Source organism: Mastigoproctus giganteus, chromosome 5, assembly GCF_048544385.1.
Source record: "Mastigoproctus giganteus isolate SK-2022 chromosome 5, ASM4854438v1, whole genome shotgun sequence".
Classification (NCBI taxonomy): domain Eukaryota; kingdom Metazoa; phylum Arthropoda; class Arachnida; order Uropygi; family Thelyphonidae; genus Mastigoproctus; species Mastigoproctus giganteus.
In genome coordinates, this window is record NC_143579.1 from 2,470,476 (window position 1) to 2,495,691 (window position 25,216).

Consider the following 25,216-nt stretch of genomic DNA (forward strand, 5'->3'; position numbering starts at 1 on the left):
CAACTGATGATCTTACCAACAGCAAACTCAAAATGGGAAACATTCAAGGAACTAATCTTGGAGGCTACCAGGCTTTACATACCAACTAAGAAATATTGTTCAAGGTTTAGGCCTAAATGGTTGTCAGATGAACTAATGAGACATGTGGCAGAGAAAAAAAATGCATGGGATACATACAAATTAATGGGTGACATGGAAGCCTATGATAGATATAAGTTGGTCTGTAACCAAGTCACAAAGGAGATTAGGCAGGCAAAGGCAGACTACGAAAAATCCTTGGCAAAGGATGCAAAGAAAAACAGAAAAGAGTTCTTTACCTATTTAAACTCAAGAAGGAAAGGGATGAATCAGATTGGTCCACTGGATATTGATGGTTCAACGGTTGAGGATCCTGCTCAGGTGGCTAACAATCTAAACGAGTATTTTGCATCTACATTCACGCATGAGGAGTTATTCAGGAAGGAGAATGATGTAGGTAAAGTAAACATTGGCAGTGAGCTGGATGATTTTGTAATAACTGAGAGGAAAGTGGAGGAGAGATTTTTGAGGATAAACATAAAAAAGGCACCTGGGGTGGATGGGATCTATCCAGTTATATTAAAGGAGGCAGAAAAGGAAGTAAACAAACCCCTAGCCATAATTATGAGAGCTTCTTTGGACTCAGGGGAGGTACCCATAGACTGGAGATGTGCAAATGTAACCCCAATTCACAAAGGAGGTTGAATTGTTAAGTGGATCAAAGGCTGACACAAGTAATTATAGACCTGTTAGTTTAACTTCTGTTCCAGGTAAATTAATGGAGGCACTGGTTAAAGAAGCACTGCAGGATCATCTAGACAAGAATTCAGTTATAGCTCAGACGCAGCATGGTTTTGTTAAGGGCAGGTCTTGCCTGACCAATTTGATTGGATACTATGATGTAGTCACAAAAGAACTGGATGCAGGGAATAACTTTGATATTATATATTTGGATCTTAGAAAGGCTTTTGATACTGTTGCACATGGAAGACTGCTGCACAAATTGGAGCAGTGTGGCATTGGAGGCAAATTGCTGCTATGGATAAAGGGGTGGTTGAGTGGCAGAAGACAGAGAGTGGTAATCAATGGACACTGCTCAACGTGGACTAATTTTATTAGTGGAGTTCCTCAGGGTTCAGTGTTGGATCCGTTGTTGTTTTCGGTGTTTATGAATGATATTGATGATGAGATATCAAGTTTAATGTCCAAGTTTGCAGATGATACAAAGGTTGGCAGGGTTGTTAAGGACACCACTGACGCTATGCTGCTGCAACAAGATCTGGAAAGGTTGAACAGATGGGCTGAGAGGCGGCAAATGAAGTTTAACATTGACAAATGTAAAGTACTACATATGTGAAACAGTAACCCCAGAGCAACGTATCAACTCTGTGGTACTACACTGACAGTGGTGGAGAATGAAAAGGACCTGGGGGTAATTGTGCAGGCAGATATGAAGTTCTCTGAGCAGTGCAGACGAGCTGCAAGAGTAGCTCATGGTGTCTTGTCAATGATATACAGGAATTTTTCTAGCAGGGATAAGGAGGTGATTATTCCCTTGTATAAGGCAATGGTTAGGCCACGTCTTGAGTACTGTATACAGGTCTGGAGGCCTCATTTCAAGAAGGATGTAGAGCTGCTGGAACGGGTACAGAGAAGGGCAACAAGATTAGTGAATGGAACAAAGGGTTGCTCTTACGAAGAAAGGCTTAAGTTTTGCAAATTACAGAGTCTGGAGACTAGGCACCGGCGAGGTGATCTGATAGAGGTGTATAAGGCTTTGAATGGTTTGAGCATGCTCAATGCCAATGGGATTCTTCATCTTGCTCAGAATAATCACTTCAGAGGGCATAAATTCAAATTGAGGAAGGACGGATGTCGGATAGATGTGCGGAAATTTGCCTTTGGCCAGCGGGTGGTTGGTTGGTGGAACCGACTTCCATCACTTGTTGAAGTTGATAGCCTAAACAAATTTAAGGCTCAACTGGACAGGTATTTCGAGCGAATGGAGGGGTGAAATGGGAGTGGTTTTTTTTTTTTTTTTTTTTTTTTTGGCTGATGCTGAATAAGCTTGCTTTCTTGCATCATATGCCTCTACTAATGCTAATGCTAAGTTTTTAGATACAGATGATACCTTAACAAAACGTACCTCCCTTTCTAGAGACCATATTCTTGAGCTCACCACCCTTCTATTAGAGGCAAGATATTTTAGATTTAACTACAAAAAAATTTTTCAACAAATATTTGGTTTACCGATGGGCCTAGGCATTTCAGCTCCATTGTTCGAAATTTACCTAGCCGCCATTGAGAGCCAAATTCTACACCCCTTTCCCCCTGAACTAAAACTATACATGCGCTACATCGACGAGATTCTTGTAATAGGCAAAAGATCCATCATTGATAACCTCTTCGTAAAACTCAACTCTTTACACGACAGACTTAAATTCACCCTTGAAATTGGACAAAACAAACAGATAAATTTCCTCAATCTCACTATCTATATAACAGGCACAAAATTAAATATGAAAATTTTCAGGAAAAATACAAACACCGATAAATACCTACATTTCGCCTCTGATCATCCCCTAAACACTAAAAAAGCAGTTTTATATAATCAAATTCACAATGCACTAAAGTACAGCTCCTCACCAACCGACCTTTACAATGAAATCCAATATCTCATTGACAAATTTATATCCAGAGGTTACCCCCATCAACTTATTTTAAACACAATCCCATCGCTAAAAATAAAATTAAACTTAATAATCCAACCAAAGACAGCAATAAAACAAACATCCACACAGTCCTCCCTTATCACAATGAACTCGTAGGACAGTTCCGCCGTCTATTTAACGACACTGATATCTTCCTTGTTTTTTCCACCTACAACAAATTAGGATCCTTCTTCAGCTCCTATAAAGGCACACACAAATATCCTACAAACAACCTCAATAATATAATATACCTCATTAATAATTGTCAACCAAACTGTAATACATGTTACATCGGAAGTACCACTACCAAATTTGGCTCATCAAAAACATCCAACACCCGTGCATACTATCATTTCCATAGTCTCATGTCTAACCAATCTGTTACAGAACTTACAATTCATGCCAAGACCCACAACCACACCCCCCCCCCCCCTCATTGACTCTGCCATTTCCATCCTTAAACTAAAATCCAGCTATAGAATACTTCAATATGAAGCCCTAACTATTGAATGGTGCCGGCACCACACAAACATTAAAATTCTGAATTCCAAACTCCCCTTCAATCTTTCCCCAATTTGGAACCTCTCGCGATTAAAGTTTCCACATGTCAAAAAAGGCATCACGAGAGTATACTTTATTTCATAAATACCATGCGCATTCACTCTCCACACGTTGCCAACTGAAGACGTTTTAACCAACGAAAGTTCCCATAATGACTATTGGCTTCACCGTATTCACCTATTTAGTTTTCAATGATTCTTTTGCTTCAATGACAACCAAGGATTGGATGTGCACATTTCTGTTTCATTGCACCTTAACTTAGTAAACACTTACCTACTTCCCTCCTTTTAATTTTATTCAACTTAACAATTCAACCTAAATATTAACCACGCTGCCTAAGTAAGCCATCGCAGATTAATTCAAGGTGAGTACCGCTTTCTAAGCATTCGCTATCCTTTACTAGTTTAATGCTACTTACAGAAAAATAAGAATTGAAATGAAGATGTTATATTTTAAAAGATAAATCTTTATTTTAAAAATCAAATATATAAACATACTGTTTGAAACATATGATATGAAATCCATACATATTTTGTCACTTAATTTTGTGATGTGAAAGACTTTAAAACTGCAGTAGACTCTGTTTTGGGGAAAACCAACACTAAATCTTTTCCCATAGCAAAAGTGTGTTCTGCAATTTTCTATATTTTTAATACTGAAATAAACTATAAAGTTTTATTTCACAGAGATGACCCAAATCTGTTCTTTTTGACAGGACTAAAAATACAATTGAATCTGTACTGCTTTGAATGTATATATTTTGAATGTATCTATATTTTGAATCTGAATGTATATATTTTTCAATCACTCTACACAAGCAGGATGAAGGGACACCATTCCACAAAATACAGAATAAAACATTGCATCAAACAAAATCTTTAAGCTTTATTCCATTTGTTTTCAATCACAGAGAGATCTTTGCTTGCACTGAAATATGGAGTATTGAACCTTATGACCTGGGTTTATGTTCACAGATATATACAGTTATCTATATCTCTAAGTTGCTATTTTTAAATTGCATAGAATCGCCAGAAAAGGTGAATTTGCTCTCATTAGCAAATAGATGGGGAACCATGAATAATTAGTTTTGTCTAACTAAACAGCCAAGTGGCATAGAGAAGTAAAATTCCCATTTAAAAATACAATGACGTTATCTGCACCTTTAACCACTACCTCTTCCTTACTATTGAGAAACTTGCATTTTCAATGCCATCAATTATGGCAACTTCATTCATCACTTCACTCTTCGAGGGAAACTTAATAATAATATAGTTGCAAGGCATGATAAAGTAGTTGCTAATAGATTAAAAAAAAAAAAAAAAAAAAAAAAAATCACATTTTACTGTTTTCTTCAATTGTATTTAATTCAGGCTCCAACAAAACGCTTGCGAGTTTTTGTTTTTTTCCACAACAGAATGTTCTGAGGGCAGAAACATTTCTAATGAGCAAGTAGCTAATGCTAGGGAAGCGAGCATAAATAACTTTAAGGGGTGTGTCAGGGTGGTTAACTATACAAGAACACTAAGTCTTAATTATTTATACAGTAAAGTCAGAAGTGTCGTCAATAAAATGAATGAATTCAAACTGCTGGTTAGGACAAGTAACGCACACAAAATAGGGATTACGGAAACATGGTGCCACCCAGAAACAGGGGATCATGAGTTTCGGTACAGAATGTACAATGTATTTAGGAAAGACAGGACAAACAGAATGGGGGGGGGGGTCATGCTTTTTATCAAAAGCAGCCTGAGCACAACGAAAGTTTTCCCGGATTCAGACTTTTCATATGCTAGTATAGAATCTGTATGGTTTGTGAGATAGTTTGAAGCAAGAGTATATTGAGAATGGGAGTAATCTACAGGCCAGGTGATTGTGAAGATTATGATGAGAGCCTCTACATGCAAATGGAATGGGCAAGTGAGAAAGTCTTTATTATGGGTGATTTTAATTTGCTTCTAACTGATTGGAGCAAATGTGAAGAAAACTCCACATGGGGGAAAAAAAATTTAAATCAATCGATTTTTATTTGTACCAACAAGGTACAAATGTGTCAAGGAAAGTACTAGTGAGAGGAATATTCTAGATGAACTCAACATTTACTTTGCATCTATATTTACAGAAGAAAAACCCTTTATGTCAAAGAGAAATTATGGAAGTGAAGTTGAAAAATATGTAATTAATAATACTGAAGTTTCATGTGATTATTTAATGAAAAATCTTTCAAGCTTACAGGCAAGTAAGGCTCCTGAGGTTAATGGTATATACTCTATAATCTTATGGGAGGCGGCATGTGACTGCATAGAACCATTGAAGCTAATTATGAGATCATCAATGGACAGGGAAGTAATTCTGTTGGATGGGAAAAGTGTCAATGTATCTCCAGTACATATGGGCAGTTCTAAGAGTGAAGTAGGAAATTACCGAAAGATCAGTCTAATTTCAGTAGTAGGGAAAAATCATGGAAGCAATGTCAAGGGTAGAATTCAGGATCATTTAGATAGAAATGGAATTAAGAAGGAATCTCAACATGGTTTTGTAAAAGGAAAATCATGAGGATTAGTTGAGGCATATGATGCAAGAAAGCAAGCTTATACAGCATCAGCCAAAAAAAGAAAAAAACCTTTCCTTTTCACCCTTCCAGTCACTGCAAATGTTTGTCCACAGCCTTAAATTTATTTTACGCTACCAACTTCCACAACAACAGATGGAAGTCTGTTCCAGCAATTAACTACCCGCTGGCTAAAGGCAAACTTCAACACATCTGTTCTACAACTGTCTTTCCTCAATTTCAACCAATGCCCCCCTCAGGTTCTTAATCCGAGCAAGCTGAACTATCCATTCTATGAACTATCAAACCATTCAAGGCCTCATACATCTCGATCAGATCATCTCGCAGGTGCCTCGTCTCCAGACACTACAACTTACAGAATTAAAGCCTTTCTTCGTAATCGCACCCCTTTGTTCCTCTCACCAATCTGGTTGTCCTTTTCTGTACTCATTCTGGCAACTCTACATCATTCCTAAAATAAGACCTCCAGACCTGTTCACAGTACTCAAGGTGTGTCCTAACCATTGCCTTATACAAAGGGATAATCACCACCTTGTCTCTGCTAGCAAAATTCCTATATATCATTGACAATACTTCATGACCTGCTCTGGCAGCCCGTCGTTACTACTCAGAGAACTTCATATCTGATGGCCCCAGGTCTTTTTCACTCCCTGAGTATAGTACCACACAGTTGGTACATTTCTTTTGAGTTACTGCTACCCATATATAGTACTTTGCATTTGTCAATATTAAACTTCAATTACCACTTCTCAACCCATCTACCTAATATTTCTAGATCCTGCTGCAGTAGTATACTGCCTTTGCTATCATTAACAACCACGCCAACCTTTGTATCATCTGCAAACTTGGACAATAAACCTGATACACTTTCATCAATATCATTAATAAATACACAAAACAACAATTGTACTTTATAAGCACAATTATTGTACTTTAAAAGTAGCCTTACCAATTATTGTACTTTAAAAGTAGCCTTACAGCTCTAGTTACGCTGGTTATTTTTATTTTTAATTTAGAGTTTTTGTAGATTATTACTTAATATACGTGAAACCATTGTTTTGTTTGAATCTTGCAGCCATTATTTTTGTATAAAGTGCAAGGGAATTCAAATTTTTAATTGTGGTAACTAGGTAGCTCTAACATAAAAATATATAGCGTAATAGAATTTTTTTCAGCCTGGTCTGTACTTGTTAACAGAAGGGACTGCTTCTACAGGGATGGGATACACTTAAATAGAAAGGGTGCAAGAATATTTGCTGATGCTATCCAGGCAGTGTTAGGTGGGTCGGAAAACTGCTAGCTTGGGTGGGTGGGGGGGGATACAAGGACTAATAGATTAACAGTAGCCACTGGCAGAGGTGAAAGTGATTCTTGCACTGCTTCTATTGGAATGACCAGAAGCCGGGAAAACAAGATACAGGATATTTCGAAGACTGCTGGCAGTCGTTGCGGTACAAGTAAACAAATGGGTTGTGTTAGGGTAGCTAAGAAAAAGAACAGGTGCATGTATACTTTTGTGTACACCAATGCTAGGAGTTTGGTAAATAAATTTGATGAATTTAAGGTGTTGCTCAAAGCATCAAAGGCGGATATTGTTGGGATATCAGAGACGTGGGAAACAGCAACCACATAGCAACGTATCAATTCTGTGGTACTAAACTGACAGTGGTAGAGAATGAAAAGGATCTGGGTGTAATTGTGCAGGCAGATATGAAGTTCTCTGAGCAGTGCAGACTGGCTGCAAGAGTAGGTCATGGTGTCTTATCAATGATATACAAGAATTTTTCTAGCAGGGATAAGGAAGTGATTATTCCCTTGTATAAGGCAATGGTCAGGCCACACCTTGAGTACTGTATACAGGTCGGGAGGCATCATTTCAAGAAGGATGTAGAGCTGCTGGAACAAGTACAGAGAAGGGCAACAAGATTAGTGAATGGAACAAAGGGTTGCTCTTACGAAGAAAGGCTTAAGTTTTGCAAATTACAGTGTCTGGAGACTAGGCACCGGCGAGGTGATCTGATAGAGGTGTATAAAGCCTTGTATGGTGTGAGCATGCTCAATGCTGATGGGATTCTGCCTCTTGCTCAGAATAATCACCTGAGAGGGCATAAATTCAAATTTAGGAAAGACAGATGTAGGATAGATGTGTGGAAATTTGCCTTTAGCCAGCGGGTAGTTGGTTGGTGGAACAGACTTCCATCCCTTGTTGTGGAAGTTGATAACCTAAATAAATTTAAGGCTCAGCTGGACAGCTATTTTGAACGAACGGAGGGGTGAAGTGGAATTTTTTTTTTTTTTTGGCTTATGCTGCATAAGCTTGCTTTCTTGCATCATATGCCTCTACTAATGCTAATACTAACACGCATCACTGCATTTAGAATTCTTTTAGATAGTGTAGTATTGACAATTAATTAATTAAATTTATTGATCTTATTAATTTAAAATATCGTGCCCAAGACTAGAGCAGCAAAGCAATGGGCACAAAGTGGCAGGAGTGCTGTGACTTGAGGGAGAACTGAGGGGGGCGATTCTCCAATGAATCACAGCCTAAAAAAATGCGCAACGTGAAATGTTTGCTGAACTCTCTGGAACAGAACATGATCTAGCCAAGGAGGATGTCTTTGTGTGTGCCAGGTGCAGAGTGTCTAGAAATTAGGCATCAACTCAGCGTTCTAATGGGTGTCTATGAGAGTTTGAGGTGTAGGGTAGATGCCCTCGAGGAAATTAATATGAGAGGCCTGTCAAGCTCTCAGCTGACGGGCTTCTCATATCTCAGCAGCAATCTCCAATGCAGAATGAGCTGGTCCCAAAGAAACTAGTTATTGTTGGTGACTCTATTGTCAGGTTGACGGGGAATATATTGTGTAAAAAGAATAGATGGAATAGGACCGACCAGGGTATGTCTGTCGGGGGCAAAAGTTGATGACATTTTGAAGCATATATCATCTTTTAAGGGCACAAACGATGATATGGTTGTACACGTTGACATCAATGAAATTAAGAGTAGGAGATCTGCAGATTTACTTAACAAGTACAGATCAATATTGCAAAAAAGTACATACACGATAGGAGGGAGTACATGATGAGAGCCTTGTAAATCAATTTGGCCCTGTAAGGAATGTGCAAGGCTCAAGGGTAGAATTTTTTTCAGCCTGGTCTGTGCTTGTTAACAGGAGAGACTGCTTCTACAGGGATGGGATAAACTAAAATAGAAAGGATGCAAGAATATTTGCTGATGCTATCGAGCTAGTGTTAGGTGGGTCGGAAAACTGCTAGCTTGGGGGGATTCACAGACTAAAAGGTTAAAAGTAGCCGCAGGCAGAAGTGAAGGTGATTCTTGCACTACTTCTATTAGAATAAGCAGTGGCCTGGAGCGAGGGGTGCTGGGGGTTTCAATTACTGATGGCAGTCATCGTGAAACAGGTGGTTATATGGATGTGTTAGGGTGACTAAGAATAAGAATAGGTGCATGTATACCAATGCTAGAAATATAGAAAATAAATTTGATGAATTTGAAGTGTTGGTTAAGACATCAAAGGCGGATATTGTTGGGATATCAGAGAGGTGGTCACAGATATTAGGAATGCAGAATTGGAATTTGGGGAATACAATGTGTACAGAAAGGATAGACAGGATAGGAAGAGAGGAGGTTTTATGCTGTAAATTAAGAAAAACATAAAATCAAAATAAGTGCATCCAGTTGATATAGATGAACAGTGCACTGTTGAGTCAGTTTGGTGTAACATAAGCTGTGAAAGCAAAAATAAGAGTAGGAGTGTGTTTTGGGCCTGAATGAGTACAATGAATAATTGTACAGAGAAATAGAGCGGGCTGGTAAATCAGAATGTCTTATAATGGGGAATTTTAACTTCCCAGATATTGACTGGAACTTGTGGATTGGTCACTCGCACACTAGTAAGACTTTTGTGGATTTACTGGATAACTGTTTTCTGCAGCTGCATGTTCGAAGGCAACCAGAGAGGGTAATACTCTTGACCTGGTAATCAGCAGTGATCATTCGTATATTAAGAATTTGCAGATAAAGGAACCACTAGGTGGCAGTGATCACAATGTACTGATGTGTGATTTATTTAAAGATATAATTACCATCAGAAGTAAAGGAAAGGGTTTTTGCTTCTGTAAAGGTGAGTACAGTGGTCTCAGAGAGTGTTTAAATTCTGTACAGTGGGTCAACTGATGATGTTATCAACCGCAAATTCTAAGTGTGAAGCATTCAAGGAATTAATTCTGGAAGCTACTAAAAGTTTCATACCTATTAAGAAATATTGTTCAAGTTTAGGCCTAAATGGTTGTCAAATGAACTAATGAGACTTGTGGCAGAGAAGAAAAGTGCATGGGATGCATATAAATTATCAGCCGACACAGAAGCCTATTGTAGATATAAGCTAGTCTGTAATCAAGTCAAAAAAGAGGTTAGGCAAGCGAAGGCAGATTACGAGAAATCTTTGGCAAAGGATGCTAAGAAAAACAGCAAGGATTTCTTTATTCAGGTGGTAGATGACTTTCATCAACCGGTGAAATACCACCACTTTGCTTATTGGAGGCTTGAAGTGGTGAAACCCATGTTTAATCTCTAGAGCAAAGTTTCCGGCATCCCCCTCCCCCCATACTTCTCCTTCAACCCATGCACGGTACTAAGTACTATAGGTTTTGATACCTTTCGTGTTTGGGGTTTTCATAAAAAAAAAAAAAAAACTTATATAAACTCTAAAAGGAAGAGGATGAATCTGATTGGTCCACTTGAAATTAAGAGTAGGAGATCTGCAGATTTACTTAACAAGTACAGATCAATATTGCAAAAAAGTACATACACGATAGGAGGGAGTACATGATGAGAGCCTTGTAAATCAATTTGGCCCTGTAAGGAATGTGCAAGGCTCAAGGGTAGAATTTTTTTCAGCCTGGTCTGTGCTTGTTAACAGGAGAGACTGCTTCTACAGGGATGGGATAAACTAAAATAGAAAGGATGCAAGAATAAGTAACCTTAATAACTCCTCAAACCTTAATAACTCCTCATGTGTGAATGTAGATGCAAAATACTCATTCAGTTTGTTTGCTATCTGAACATTCCAGATTATCAAATTGTAGCAGAGTGCTTAATGATTTTGAAATAACTAAGAACAAAGGAGAGGAGAAATTGTTGAAGTTAAACATAAGAAAGGCACATGGGGCGGGGATCTATCCAGTTATATTAAAGGAGGTGGCAAAGGAAGTAAGCAAACCATTAGCCATAATTATGAGAGCATCCTTGAATTCAGGAGAGGTCCCCACAGACTAGAGATGTGCAAATGTATCCCCAATTCACAAAGTTGGATCGAAGGTTGACACGAGTAATTACAGACCAGTTAGTTTAACTTCTGTTCCGCGTAAAATAATGGAGTCACTGGTTAAAGATGCATTGCAGGATCATCTACAGAAGACTGCAGCAATAATTCAGACACAGCATGAGTTTGTGAAGGGATAGTCTTGTCTGACAATTTTAATTGGGTATTATGATGTGTTTACAAAGGAACTGGATGCAAAAAATAATTTAGTATCATATACTTGGATTTCAGGAAAGCTTTTGACACTGTTGTGCATGGGAGACTACTGTACAAATTGGAGCAGAATGGTATTAAGGGTAAGTTGCTACAATAGATAAAAGGATGGTTGAGTGGGAGACGGCAGAGAGTCGTAATAAATGGACACTGCTCTACATGAACAAATGTTATTAGTGGAGACCCCAGGGTTCAGTGCTGAGCCCACTGTTGTTTTGTGCATTTATCAATGATATTGATGAAGGTACATCAGGCTTATTGTCAAAGTTTGCAGATGATACAAAGGTTGGCAGAGTTGTTAATGACAGTAATGGCAGTGTGCTACTGCAACAGCATCTGGAAAATTTGGGCAGATGGGCTGAGAAGTGGCAACTGAAGTTTAACATTGACAAATGCAAAGTACTGCATGTGGGTAGAAGAAACCACAGAGAAATGTACCAACTGTGTGGTACTACACTAAAGGCGGTAGAAAATGAAAAAGACCTGGGAGTAATTGTGCAGTCAGATGTGAAGTTTTCTGAGCAATGCAGACAGGCTGCCAGGGTAGGTCACAGGGTTTTGTCAATGATATACAGGAATTTTGCTGGCAGGGAAAAGGAGGTGATTGTCCATCTGCATAAGGCAATGGTCATGCCATGCCTTGAGTACTGCATACAGCTCTGGAAGGCTCATTTTAGGAAGGATGTAGATTTGCTTGAGCATGTACAGAGAAGGGAAACAAGATTGGTGAGGGGAATGAAGGGATCATACCAAGAACAGCTTAAGTTCTGCAAATTGCAGCGGCTGGAGGCACCTGCGAGGTGATTTGATTGAGGTGTATAAGGCCTTGAATGGTTTGAGCATGCTGAATTCTGATGGGATTCTTCCATTTGTTCAGATTACAAACCTAAGGGGGCATAAATTCAAATTGAAGAAAGACAGATGTAGAATAGATGTGCAAAAATTTGCCTTTAGCGAGCAGGTGGTTAATTGTTGGAATAAACTTCCATCTAATTTTTTTTTTTTTTTTTTGGCCGATGCTGCATAAGCTCTTACACTTGCTTTCTCGCATCACATGCCACTACTACTACAATGGGCCAATATTGATTACTGGGGGACTCCACAAATAACATTAGTCCAAGTAAAGCAATGTCCATTTATTACCACACTCTGCCATCTCCTACTCAACCATCCCTTTATCCATTGCAGCACCTCGCCTTTAATGCCATAATGCTCCAATTTTTTACAGCTATCTTCCATGTGGAATAGTATCAAAAGCTTTCTTGACATCCAAGTTTATCAGATCAAAATTATTTTTTGTCCAGTTCCTTTGTGACCACATCGTATCCAATCAAATTGGTCACACAAGACTTTACCTTAAAAAACCCATGCTGTGTCGGAACTATTACTGTTGTCTTGTCTAAGTGATTCTGTATCACTTCTTTAACAAGTGACCCCCTTATTTTCCCTGGAACAGGTATATAATTATTTGCGTCACCCTTTGAATACCCTTTTACAATTGGGGATACATTTGCACATCTCCATTCCATGGGGACACATCCCCTGAATCTAAGGATGCTCACATAATTATGGCTAATAATTTTCTTACTTCTCTAGTTGCCTCATTCAGTATAACTGGATAGATTCCATCTGTCTCTGGTGCCTTTTTTATGTTTAACTTCAACAATTTCTCCTCAACTTTGCTCTCCGTTATTACAAAATCATTTTACAAAATCCATTATAGCAACTTGCCCTTAATGCCATCTCCAATTTGTACAGTAGTCTTCCAGTTGACAGATGGACTGAGAAGTGGCAATTGAAATTTAACACTGACAAATGAAAAGTACTTCATGTGGGTAGCAGTAACCCCAAAGAAATATACTCAGAATAGTGGAGAATGAAAAAGACCTGGGGGTAATTGTGCAATCATATATAAAGTTTTTGAAAAGTGCAGACATACTGGCAGCAAAGACAGCTGACAGAGCTGTCTTTGCTGTTTTTCGTTGCATCATTTGCCAAAGATTTCTCACAATCTGCCATCACTTGCCTAATCTTCTCTGTGACTTGATTACACGTTAGCTTATATCTATCACAAGCTTCTGTGTCACCTGACAATTTATATGCATCCCATACATTTTTCTTCTCTTCCACAAGTCTCATTAGTTCATCTGACATCCATTTTAGGCTTGAACCTTGAACAGTATTTTTCAGTTGGTATGAAATTCCTGGTTTAATTCCTTGAATGTTTCCCACTTAGCATCAGCTTTGTTGACGCAAACGATGCAAGAAAGCAAGCTTATGCAGCATCACCCAAAAAAAAAAAAATTCCCATTCACTCAAAATGCCTGTCCAGCTCAGCCTTAATTTATTTAATCTATCAACTTCCACAAAAAGAGATGGTAGTCTGTTCCAGCAATCAACCACCTGCTGGCCAAAGGCAAATGTCTGCACATCTATTCTATAACTGTCTTTCCTCAATTTGAATCTATGCTCCCTCAGGTTCTTAATTTGAGCAAGAGGAAGAATCCCATCAGCATTGAGCTTGCTCAACCCATTCAAAGCCTTATACACCTCAATCAGATCACCTCGCATGTGCCTAATCTCCAGGTGCTGCAATGTTCAGAACTTAAGCCTTTCTTGGTAAGAGCACCCTTTGTTCCCCTCAGCAATCCTTTCTTTGTACTCATTCTAGCAACTCTACATCCTTCATAATATGAGGCCTACGGACCTGTACACAGTACTCAAGTTGTAGCCTGACCTTTGTCTTGTACAACATGATAATCACCTCCTTATTCTGCTAGCAAAATTCCTATATACTATTGACAAGACCCCATGACCGTGCTCTGGCAGCCAGTCTGCACTGCTCAGTGAACTTCATATCCGACTGCACAATTACCCAGGTCTTTTTTCACTCTCCACTTCCCTGAGTTGGTATGTTCTCGTGGGTTACTGCTACCCATATGCAGTGCTTTGCATTTGTCAATGTTAATGATGAGTCACTGATGATGATGAGTCAATGTTAAACTACATTGATAAATACACAAAACAACAATGGGCCTAGCACCAAACTCTAGGGAACTCCACTAATAACAACAGTCCATGAAGAGCAGTGTAAATTGATTATCACTCTCCGTCATCTCCAACTCAACCATCCCTTTATCCAATGTAGCACTTGCCCTTAATGCCATACTGATCCAATTGCATAGCAGTCTTCCATGTGCAACAATAGCAAAATTATTTTTTGCATTCAGTTCCTTTGTGATTCCATCGTAGAATCCAATCAAATTGGTCAGACAAGACCTTCCTGAGAGAGAGAGAGAGAGAGAGAGAGAGAGAGAGAGAGAGAGAGAGAGATGAGAGAGAGAGAGACGAGAGAGAGAGAGAGAGAGAGACTAGTGATAATTTTTAGAAGGTTAATTCTCTTTGTAAAAGATTTAAAGATTCTTTCATTAAATAATTATTTGATATATGGCATTTAAGGTTAACATAATAGTAACATAATTTATAAACTATTATTTATTAATTATTCTAATAAGAAATTCTATTTGGATCCTTGGTTTGTTAAAGGAAGGTCTTGTCTGAACAATTTGATTGGATACTATGTGGTCACAAAGGACTGGAACTGAATGCAAAAAATAATTTTGATATCATATTCTTGGATTTCAGGAAAGCTTTTGATACTGTTGCACATGGAAGACTGTTGTACAAGGTTAACATAAGATTAACATAATACTAGCATTTTTAAAATTTTAACTCCTTTTGAAGTTTTTTTTTTTTTTTTTTTTTTTACAATGAGCAGCTATAATTTTTTTAAGCATTATTTAACACCATCCTAGCCATTATTATTATTTTTTGTTTTTTTCTATTAACATTTATACCAGTTGGTTTTGCAAGACTGAATTTCGATGTCTTATACAGAGTGTTCATATTAAAAGTAAACCCAAAAATGATCAGAGGAAAACAGAATTTCTTATTAGAATAATTAACAAATACTAGTTTATAAATAATGTGGAAGTGTCCTCCATTACTAGCAATATACAAATTCACTCTGAGTAAGCTGCAAGTGATGCGAGTTGTGTTGATACGCTCTGACTGTATTTTCAATGCTAATTCTGAGTTTCTGAGTGCTAATGCATTGCTCTTGCAAGATTTCTGCTTAATAACTCGATAGAAAGAAATCTGAGATGTCAAATCAGGAGAGCTAGGTGGTCAAAATCCTTGTGATATGATTCATCCTCCACAAAAAAAACTGATATATTTTAGTGACTGAGCATGAAAACCACAGATTGCCCATCCTGTTGGAGCTAGATATGTCCTTCATTTTCCTCTAAATGCAATAAATGCCTTGGTGAACATCAGAGACATTCTGTTCAAAATATGGTACCAACTATCCTTTTTCATGATATGCTACGCCGTACAAATACTGATTTTCTGGGAATGTAAGGCAGTTTCACAAAAATGTGCAGATTTTCCATGCTCTATATTCATCAATTTTGATTAGTGATGTAGCCACTTAGGTGAAACTACACTTCGTCAGTGAAATAAATTTTATCCAAAATTTCAATACTGCATAGCAGAAATAAACTTTTAAACCAGCAACCAGTACTCTGATCTTTTAACATTATCCTGAAATTGAAGCTCATTCATACTGTAGATTCAGTATGGAAAAGCTTTAGGTGTTTTCTTACAAGGTGATATCCCCCTCTTTAGAATGCAGAGTTTCCATTCAAATTGGTTAGAAGATAGAAAAATTGTTTGTCTAAAAGAACATTCCTCTCATGATCCTTCTTTCCAACTGATCTACACTCATGAAAATTCTTCATTACCTTGAAAATTGTAGCTTTGAATGGACAGTTCGTGTTAGGGAATTTAAATAAACCAACAATGCTACCTTTGTCCAAACATTTTCAGAATCCCTCTTTTCAATTTGGTCTTAGAGCCGGCATCACATGAAAAAGGGCAAAATCATTGGAACCAAGTTTGGTGAATAAGTGGACAATACAGTTTGTAATAACATTTTTATTCAAAAACTGTTTCATAAAAAGCACACTAAATCAGAGCACTGTCACCGTAAAAAACCAACTGTAGGTCACAGTTCACATCCTCATCTATTATATAGAATCTTTCAAATGCTTCAGTATTTTTAAATAGCAGACCTGATTTGAATGTTTGATCATATGGCATGAAATCTCCATTAATAATTCTACTGATGACAAATCAACATTATCTACACTTATGATTCTACATACGCATTTCTTTGGATCTTGAGGATATTGAAATTTTCCACTGTAAACTTTGGCATTTTGTTCTGGCCATACTGGAAGCAGTGTCTTCATCATCAGTTACTATTTTAATAACAAATTAGTTTATCAACTTCAATTGAAAGATCAGGACCAATGTCAAGTCCTTGCTGTTTTGATTCATCATTCAAAATACATGGTACACTCTTTACTGAAACAGTCTACAGTTTTCTTTCTGAATGAGTTCAAACTGTTTAATGAAATATAAATTTTCAGCCATCATTCTCACAATTAATCATCTATATGAAATACCTAAATCTCTAACTTTTTCAGCATTTTCATGGGAAACTGCTTCAAGCATCATCATGGACATGGGTTGTTAATGACAGTAATGGCAGTGTGTGCTACTGCAACAGGATCTAGATAATTTGGGCAGATGGGATAAGAAGTGGCAAGGTTAAACTGAAGTTTAACCTTGACAAATGCAAAGTACTGCATATGGGTAGAAGTAACCCCAGAGAAATGTACCAACTGTGTGTTACTACACTTAAGGTGGTAGAAAATGAAAAAAGACCTGGGAGTAATTGTGCAGTCAGAAGCTTTTCTGTTTTTCTGAGCAATGCAGACAAAACCCCATGACCTGCCCTGGCAGGTCAATGATATATATAGGAATTTTGCTAGCAGGGAAAAGGAGGTGATTGTCCCTCTGTATAAGGCAATGGTCAGGCCACGCCTTGAGTACTGCGTACAGGTCTGGAGGCCTCATTTTAGGAAGGATGTAGATTTGCTTGAGCGTGTACAGAGAAGGGCAACAAGATTGGTGAGGGGAATGAAGGGATCTTCTTACCAAGAGAGGCTTAAGCTCTGCAAATTGCAGTAGCTGGAGACTAGGCACCTGTGCAGTGATCTGATTGAGGTGTATAAGGACTTGAATGGATTGAGCATGCTGAATTCTGATGGGATCCTTCCACTTGTTCAGATTACGAACCTAAGGGGGCATAAATTCAAATTAAGAAAAGACAGATGTAGAATAGATGAGCGGAAATTTGCCTTTAGCCAGCGGGTGGTTAATTGCTGGAACAAACTTCCATCAGTCGTTGTGGAAGTTGACAGGTTAAATAAATTAAAGGAGGAACTGGACAGGCATTTGGAGGGAATGGTGTGATTTTTTTTTTTTTTTTTTTTTGGCTGATGCTGCATAAGCTCATATACTTGCTTTCTTGCATCACACACCACCATTACTACTACTACTACATCTTTCTTGCCTTCTTTAAACCTTTTGTACTAGTCAGTCATCCTTGCTATTAATATTACTTTATCTCCATAAACTTTTTTTATAAATCAGGTGTTGTCCTTTAGCTCTGTTTAAGTAATGGGCAATCTTAAAGGTCATTACAACCTTTAAGTAATGGTCAATCACTTTTATGACTACATGAAGCATTCACCATACCTGCAAGCACAAGGATGGCCAATCAACCAACCATAAAATATTTTTGATACAAGTGGAAATATGCCAAAATGTTTCCTGTTATAATCATTCCTTTTCTGTGTCCACAAGCTACTGTGGAAACAGAGAAAAGGAGTGATTAACATATTTGGACACTATGGGCCAAATATGCTAATAAACATAAAAACCTAAACACACAGAAGCCACATAAAATGTATTCTTATTACTTTAGAGTTGCACCTCTAAAGGCAATAAGTCTAAGAGCCAATGCAAACTATAAACTGGCAATAAGGTAACATTTTATGTTATGCAGAACTCAAAAAGACATTATTAATCTTTTAAGATGGGTTACATTCAAGTTTTCAATAATTTTGCAATCACCTTTATATTAAACGTTCATATTACCTGCTTAGCAAATAATAGTTTTAATTATTTGTTCAAAACTTACTGATACTTTATAAATTGTGAACAATTCTGGCCACCCAGAACAGGAAATAAATCTCTTCCCTTTGAAAGAGAACAAAAAAAATCAAATCTCCCAAAACACAAGACTAAACAGAACACTGTAGTGTGTGCAATTGATGTTGTTGAATACAATAACACAATGCATTTTAGTTGACTGTGGTTATAATTCCAAAACCACAAAATACAGTTAATGACTATTTGACAAAAATATTAATTACAATAATTAGTTGTAAACTCCTTTGATCTGTGGTCATGCAAAAGTATAAAGAGAACAAAACAACTCTTAAATGTAAATCTGTGATTATCTTTGAATATTTTATAAATTATCCATTACCTGGTCATCCCACGATGATCTGCATACCAGATCTTAATTCTTTCCTCCCACATTTCAGGAGTCATCTGATACTGATCAATAACCCTCTGTGGCAAGAGATCTTCATTTGCAAGCATGCCCGGTTTATATGTTGCTTCATCATAATCACCATACTAGGAATGAGTGGAGGGAGAAAACAAAAAATGTCTAAACGTCTCAAAAATCTTATTGTTATACATAATTTTTCACTTGTACTGTTTAAAGATATCTTTTTTCCTGAAAATTACAGCACTTCTAGCAGCTTAGGATTAAAAACATGAAAAAAGTGTAGCATAAAAATAGGACAATGTTCAGAGAAATAAGAAAATGCAGAACAAAAATATAAAACGTATATGAATGTAAAAAAAAAGTCACCAAAAGGTAGCTACATTACTGTATTAGTCTAAATTAGTATCATACTGCACCAATTAGAAACAAAATCTGAAAATCATTGGGAATACAGAGACTCTCAATTTGTGGGGATAGAGGGTAAAAAATATTCTCGGATAATCGATTTCCTGATTAATCAAAAAATATAGTAAGTCCCCGACATACGTAAGAGATACGTTCCAGGACTTCTTCCGTAAGTCAAGATTTGCATAACTCGGGAATGACTAATAAAATTTGGCATATCCCTGATATGCCAAAATTACAAAAACACATAATATCCTCAGAAGAATGAAGAAAAAAAGTATATCTTTTTAATTAATTCAATTAAAAACTTTATCTGGGGGACAGCAGTGAAGTAGCCGGAGTGGCACATAAGAAAAGAAAACATAAAAGGAAGAAAAAACACATGTTATTGTATTGTAAAAACTGGTATGTATTTCGTAACCTTGGTTATTATAGTTTCCCTTCATTAGTGCCAACTGCTTCTCGTATTCTATCTTTCTCCTTTATTATGTTCACCGTTGCCACTGACAAATCTGAATTCCACACAATACTTGTTAATGTTGGAACATTTTCATACATCCTTATTATTTTAATTTTCTGATCCAACTCGATTGCTTTCCTTTTCTTGGTAGATTTACTAGTACTGATGTCACTTATTCTCTTAGTCGGCACCATGACAATGGTCATGACGAAATTTTCTGAAAAGAACTTCACAGGGTTAAGGTGAAAACTCACTATTATCACTCCACGCGATCTCACATTTTACTAAAGCACATTTCTAGAGGTCACTGCCATAAAATAATAAAAACAATTTGCACTTTCTGGGTTACTGGGCTTTTCTGTTAGGGTAATTAATTATAAATGGGTAGTGAACTCGATCTTATTGCACTTGCAATGATACCGATAGCTGGAATTCTGTGAGGTTTTACATTATGGTGAAATGTGTGTGCCCTTCACTTGATATCTTCAGTCATATAAAAAAATTATAAATAACGTAATGTAAGTCAGGGACTTGCTGTATTGAAAAATGTTCAGCAATCTACGTAAAAAGTATGGCGATAGATAAAGAACTTACCATGAACCCCAATACAATGCTTCCCTTTATTTTCTACAATGTTGCATATACTATAAGATATAATATAGTTTGGTCACCAACATTATAATGGTTCTTTAGAGATTTAACGGATGCACCATTTTCAAACTTTTGAATAATTTTAAGTTTTTGTTTAATCATCATCAGCCATTTTCAATCCACTGCAAGATGAAAGTCTCTCCAGCAACTTTCCAGTTCCTTCTGTTTTTGGAACGAATGGGTGGGTGAAATGGGAATTTTTTTTTTTTTTTTTTTTTGCTGATCCTGTATAAGCTTGCTTTCTTGTATATTATGCCTCTACTAATGCTAATTTCAAAATTATTTTTTCCATCCATTTACTTGGTCACTGCATCTTAGTAACTGGTTTATTTAGACAAATAAACTAGTTACTATGCCTCTTGGCAAATTCATGCTGGGATTGCAGTATATAATTGCATGCGTGTATAAATGGTACTGCATCAGCAACTCCATTATTTTCCTTGGAATAGAGATTAAGCTAACATGTCTGTAATTACTCATATCACCTTTTCGTCCTCCTTTATGAATGGGGGATATATTCCCACATCTCCAATCCATAGGAACTTTCTCTGAATCATCGAAGTATGCTCTCATAATTATGGCTAAGGGTTTGCTTACCTCCTACATACGTGTAACAGCGACTGAATTTAGGCCATTCCTGGGAATAATTCCATTGGCTGTGGTGGTGACTGACAATAAATATGATAACAAGAAGCTCTCATTGTTCAACATCAAGGAAGTCACTTATGTTTTTTGCAGTCGATGTTAAATAATAAAAATAAATAAAATAAAAATAAAAAATTAATTAAAATCTACATTTTTTATTTAACTTAAATGCCAAGTTTCATCAAAACCTTCAAATAATCACCACTGGAGGGCACAATTTTGTTGACAAGGTGCTTGTTTTTTTTAAAGATTGCAAAAGCCAAAATGGAGATTAATCATCAAAGTATGTTCCATGATTTTAAATTGAATCTAACTATTAAACAATCGCATAAAAGATTAGTAAATTTAGGGGATCAATTAGAACAGTTTTTAATTGGTTTAATGATTTGAAATTGGAAAAACCAATTTTGAAGATGAAACTTGCTCGGGGAGGCCAACAGGCCTAAAAAAAATTGAGCTGGTGAGATTTTTCCTGAGATTTTTAACAAAAAGAGCCTACTTTGATTTTATTCGTCCTGATAGCCCAAAATTAGCTTATATTTCATTTGTTCTACCAATTCTGGAGTATGCAACACAACATAATTATTTTTTACCTTTGGAAAAATTAATATAAATATGTTAGAATGGGTACAAAAATCTCTCATCAGGTATTTAGCTCATAAATCAGATTTAGACTTTTATTTGAGCAATTATAAAGATTTTCAATCTCCCCACCTTGAAAGACAGAAGAAATATGCTTCATTGTAATCCACTACACACTATACTTCAAGGTAAAATTGATGCTCCAATGCACACATCTTATATTAAATTTAACTGTCGACCTAGGTCGACAGTTAAAATATAATATAAGATGGGAGCATTGGACGGGAGTCGACAGTTAAAATATACTATAAGATATAATATAATATAAGATAGGATATATGAAATAAATTAAGTTAAAACATAATTTATTTTATATCTCCAAATTTAGAACAAATCATCTCAAATTTGAATATTTTAATAGAACCGAGGCATTCTTAATGAAAACAATATTGATATCTTTTTTTCTTTTTTTTTTTAGCAATCTCAGTATTAAAATGAATTTTATGATTTGTTTTATAGTTTATAATAATTTACTTTTTTTATTAGGTTTTATGTATTATTTAACATTTACACTAATAAAAAAATAAATTTATCTTATTGATAATGATGTAGATCACTAGATCGTAGGTATAGCTTAGCTTAATTTTTCAGCACTCACCTCATAGTAATCCACTTAGTTGGTGGAATGTTTTACCACATACATAGTGGTTATGAGATTCTAATAACTTACGGGGATTATGGATTTAAAAACTAAGTTATGAGCTTTAAAAATTTTGCTAAGAAAGCAAAGTGTACCTTCCATTCTATGGTTACCTAATTAAAATAAATTAAATGAAGATAAAAGCTAATAGCCACGCACAAGTGACTTTCGAAATCGTCTTCAGTTAGCTATAATGGGAAGAGGAGAGCGCGCGAGTGTGTTATATAAAGGTTGGGTTCCCGAAATGCATTTCAGTGCACAAGGAAACTTAATACGTGCTAAATTCCAAACGGGAGAGAAGTTGGCGGGAATCTTTTTGTTTAATACGTTAAGTGATGTGTGGCGCTTAAACCACTCAAGGGCTTCGTTTTGAAGAATTTTATAGCTGGAATTTAATTTGACTACTGTAATAGCTGAACTGATAAGTGGGTTATGATTATAAGATTGAACATGTTGTGTTAGTTCTGTACTTGCTAAATTAGATTTGAAGCTATGAAGCTATGAAGCTACAGGGTGGATGCCCTCGAAGAAACTAAATTGAGGGGCCCATCAAGCTCTCAGCTGCCCACATCAACGCCAGAGCTTGCACTTGGGCATCGCGTGACACAGAGACAACCCCCAAGGCAGAATGCGCTGGTCCCGAAGGAACTAGTAGTTGTTGGTGACTCTATTGTCAGGGAAACGGGGAACATGCTTTGTAAAAAAGATAGGTGGAACAGGAACAGGGTATGTCTGCCAGGGGCAAAGGTTGATGACGTTGTAGAGCGAATATTATCTTTTAAGGGCACAAAAGGTGATATAGTTGTACACGTTGGCACTAATAATATTAAGAGTAGGAGACCGGCAGAATTACTTAACAAGTACAGGTCACTGTTGAACAAAAGCCGAGAATTAGGGTTGAATTTGAAAGTGTCTGCAATTCTGCCCAGACACGATAGGAGGGAGTATATGATGAGAGCCTTGTCGATCAATTCGGCCCTGGAGTGATTGTGCAAGGCTCAAGGGGTAGAATTTTTTTCAGCCTGGACTGTACTTGTTAACAGGAGAGATTGCTTCTACAGGGATGGGATACACTTAAATAGAAAGGGTGCAAGAATATTTGCTGATGCTATCGAGGCAGTGTTAGGTGGGTCGGAAAACTGCTAGCTTGGGGGGAGACAAAGACCAATAGATTGACAGTAGCCACTGGCAGAGGTGAAAGAGATTCTTGCACTGCTTCTATTAGAATGAGCAGAAGCCTGGAAAACAAGATGCATGGTATTTCAGAAACTGCTGGGAGCCATTGCGGTACAAGTAAACACATGGGTTGTGTTAGGGTAGCTAAGAATAGAAACAGGTGCAGGTATACTTGCGTGTACACCAATGCTAGGAGTTTAGTAAATAAATTTGATGAATTTGAGGTATTGCTCAAAACATCAAAGGCAGATATTGTTGGGATATCAGAGACATGGTGTCACACAGATATAAGGGATGCAGAACTGCAATTTGGGGAGTACAACATCTACAGAAAGGATAGACAGGATAGGAAGGGGGGAGGGGTTATGCTATTAGTTAAGAAACACATAAAAAATAAGGAAGTGAAGCCAGTCGACATCGCCGGACAGTGCAGTGTTGAGTCAGTTTGGTGTGACATAAGCATTGGGAGATCAAAATTGAGAGTAGGCGTGTGCTATAGGCCTAATGACTCTGATGAGTATAATAAGGAACTGTACAGGGAAATAGAGTGGGCCAGTAAATCAGAGAGTCTTATATTGGGAGATTTTAATTTCCCAGATATTTACTGGAATTTGGGGGGGGGCTGGTTACTCACACACTAGCAGGGATTTTGTGGATTTATTGGATGATTGTTTTCTACATCAGCATGTTCGGGAGGCAACTAGAGGGAGTAATACTCTTGATTTGATTATCAGCAGTGATTCTTCATGCATTAAGAATCTGCAGATAAACGAACAACTAGGTGGCAGTGATCACAGTGTGCTGAAGTGGGATTTACTCAAAGAGGTAACTACCATTAGGGGTAAAGGGAAGGGTTATTGCTTCCGTAAAGGCGACTACGATGGACTGAGACAGTATTTAAATTCTATACAGTGGGACCAACTGATGATGTTACCAACAGCAAATTCAAAATGGGAAGCATTCAAAGAACTTATCTTTGAAGCTACTAGGCTTTACATACCAACTAAGAAATATTGTTCAAGGTTTAGGCCAAAATGGATGTCAGATGAACTAATGAGGCATATGGCAGAGAAGAAAAATGCATGGGATACTTACAAATTAACACATGACACAGAAGCCTATGATAGATACAAGTTGATATGCAACTAAGTTATAAAGGAGGTTAGGCAGGCAAAGGCAGATTACGAGAAATCTTTGGCAAGGGATGCAAAGAAAAACAGCAAAGAGTTCTTTACTTATGTTAACTCTAGAAGGAAGGGGATGAATCAGATTGGTCCACTTGATATTGATGGGTCAACTGTTGATGATCCTGCTCAGGTAGCTAACAAACTAAATGAATATTTTGCATCGACATTCACACATGAGGAGTTATTCAGCAAGGGGAATGCCAGAGGTGTATTCAACTCTAGCAGTAAGCTACAGAATCTTGAAATAACTGGGAGTAAAGTGGAGGAGAAACTGTTGAAGATAAACACAAGAAAGGCTTTGATTGATTGATTGATTGTTTTGATTTTTTATTGGCGCATTACCTTCCAAGGCTACACACAAGAAAGGCACCCGGGGTGGATGGGATCTATCCAGTTATATTAAAGGAGGCAGCAAAGGAAGTAAGCAAATCCTTAGCCATAATTATGAGAACTTCCTTGGACTCAGGGGAGGTACCCATAGACTGGAAATGTGCAAATGTG

At 37.2% G+C, this 25,216-nt stretch overlaps 1 protein-coding gene across 2 annotated transcripts in view; it reads right to left on the reverse strand.

Annotated features, from left to right (window-relative positions):
• Positions 1–25,216, reverse strand: part of Mer (ezrin/radixin/moesin family protein merlin) — a 514,590-nt gene that overhangs the window by 454,727 nt on the left and 34,647 nt on the right. For both annotated transcript variants that reach the window (XM_090373044.1, XM_090373043.1), the window contains one exon: positions 18,883–19,034. In XM_090373044.1, coding sequence (XP_090229170.1) covers positions 18,883–19,034 — 152 coding nt within the window. The remainder of the gene's footprint in view (positions 1–18,882; positions 19,035–25,216) is intronic.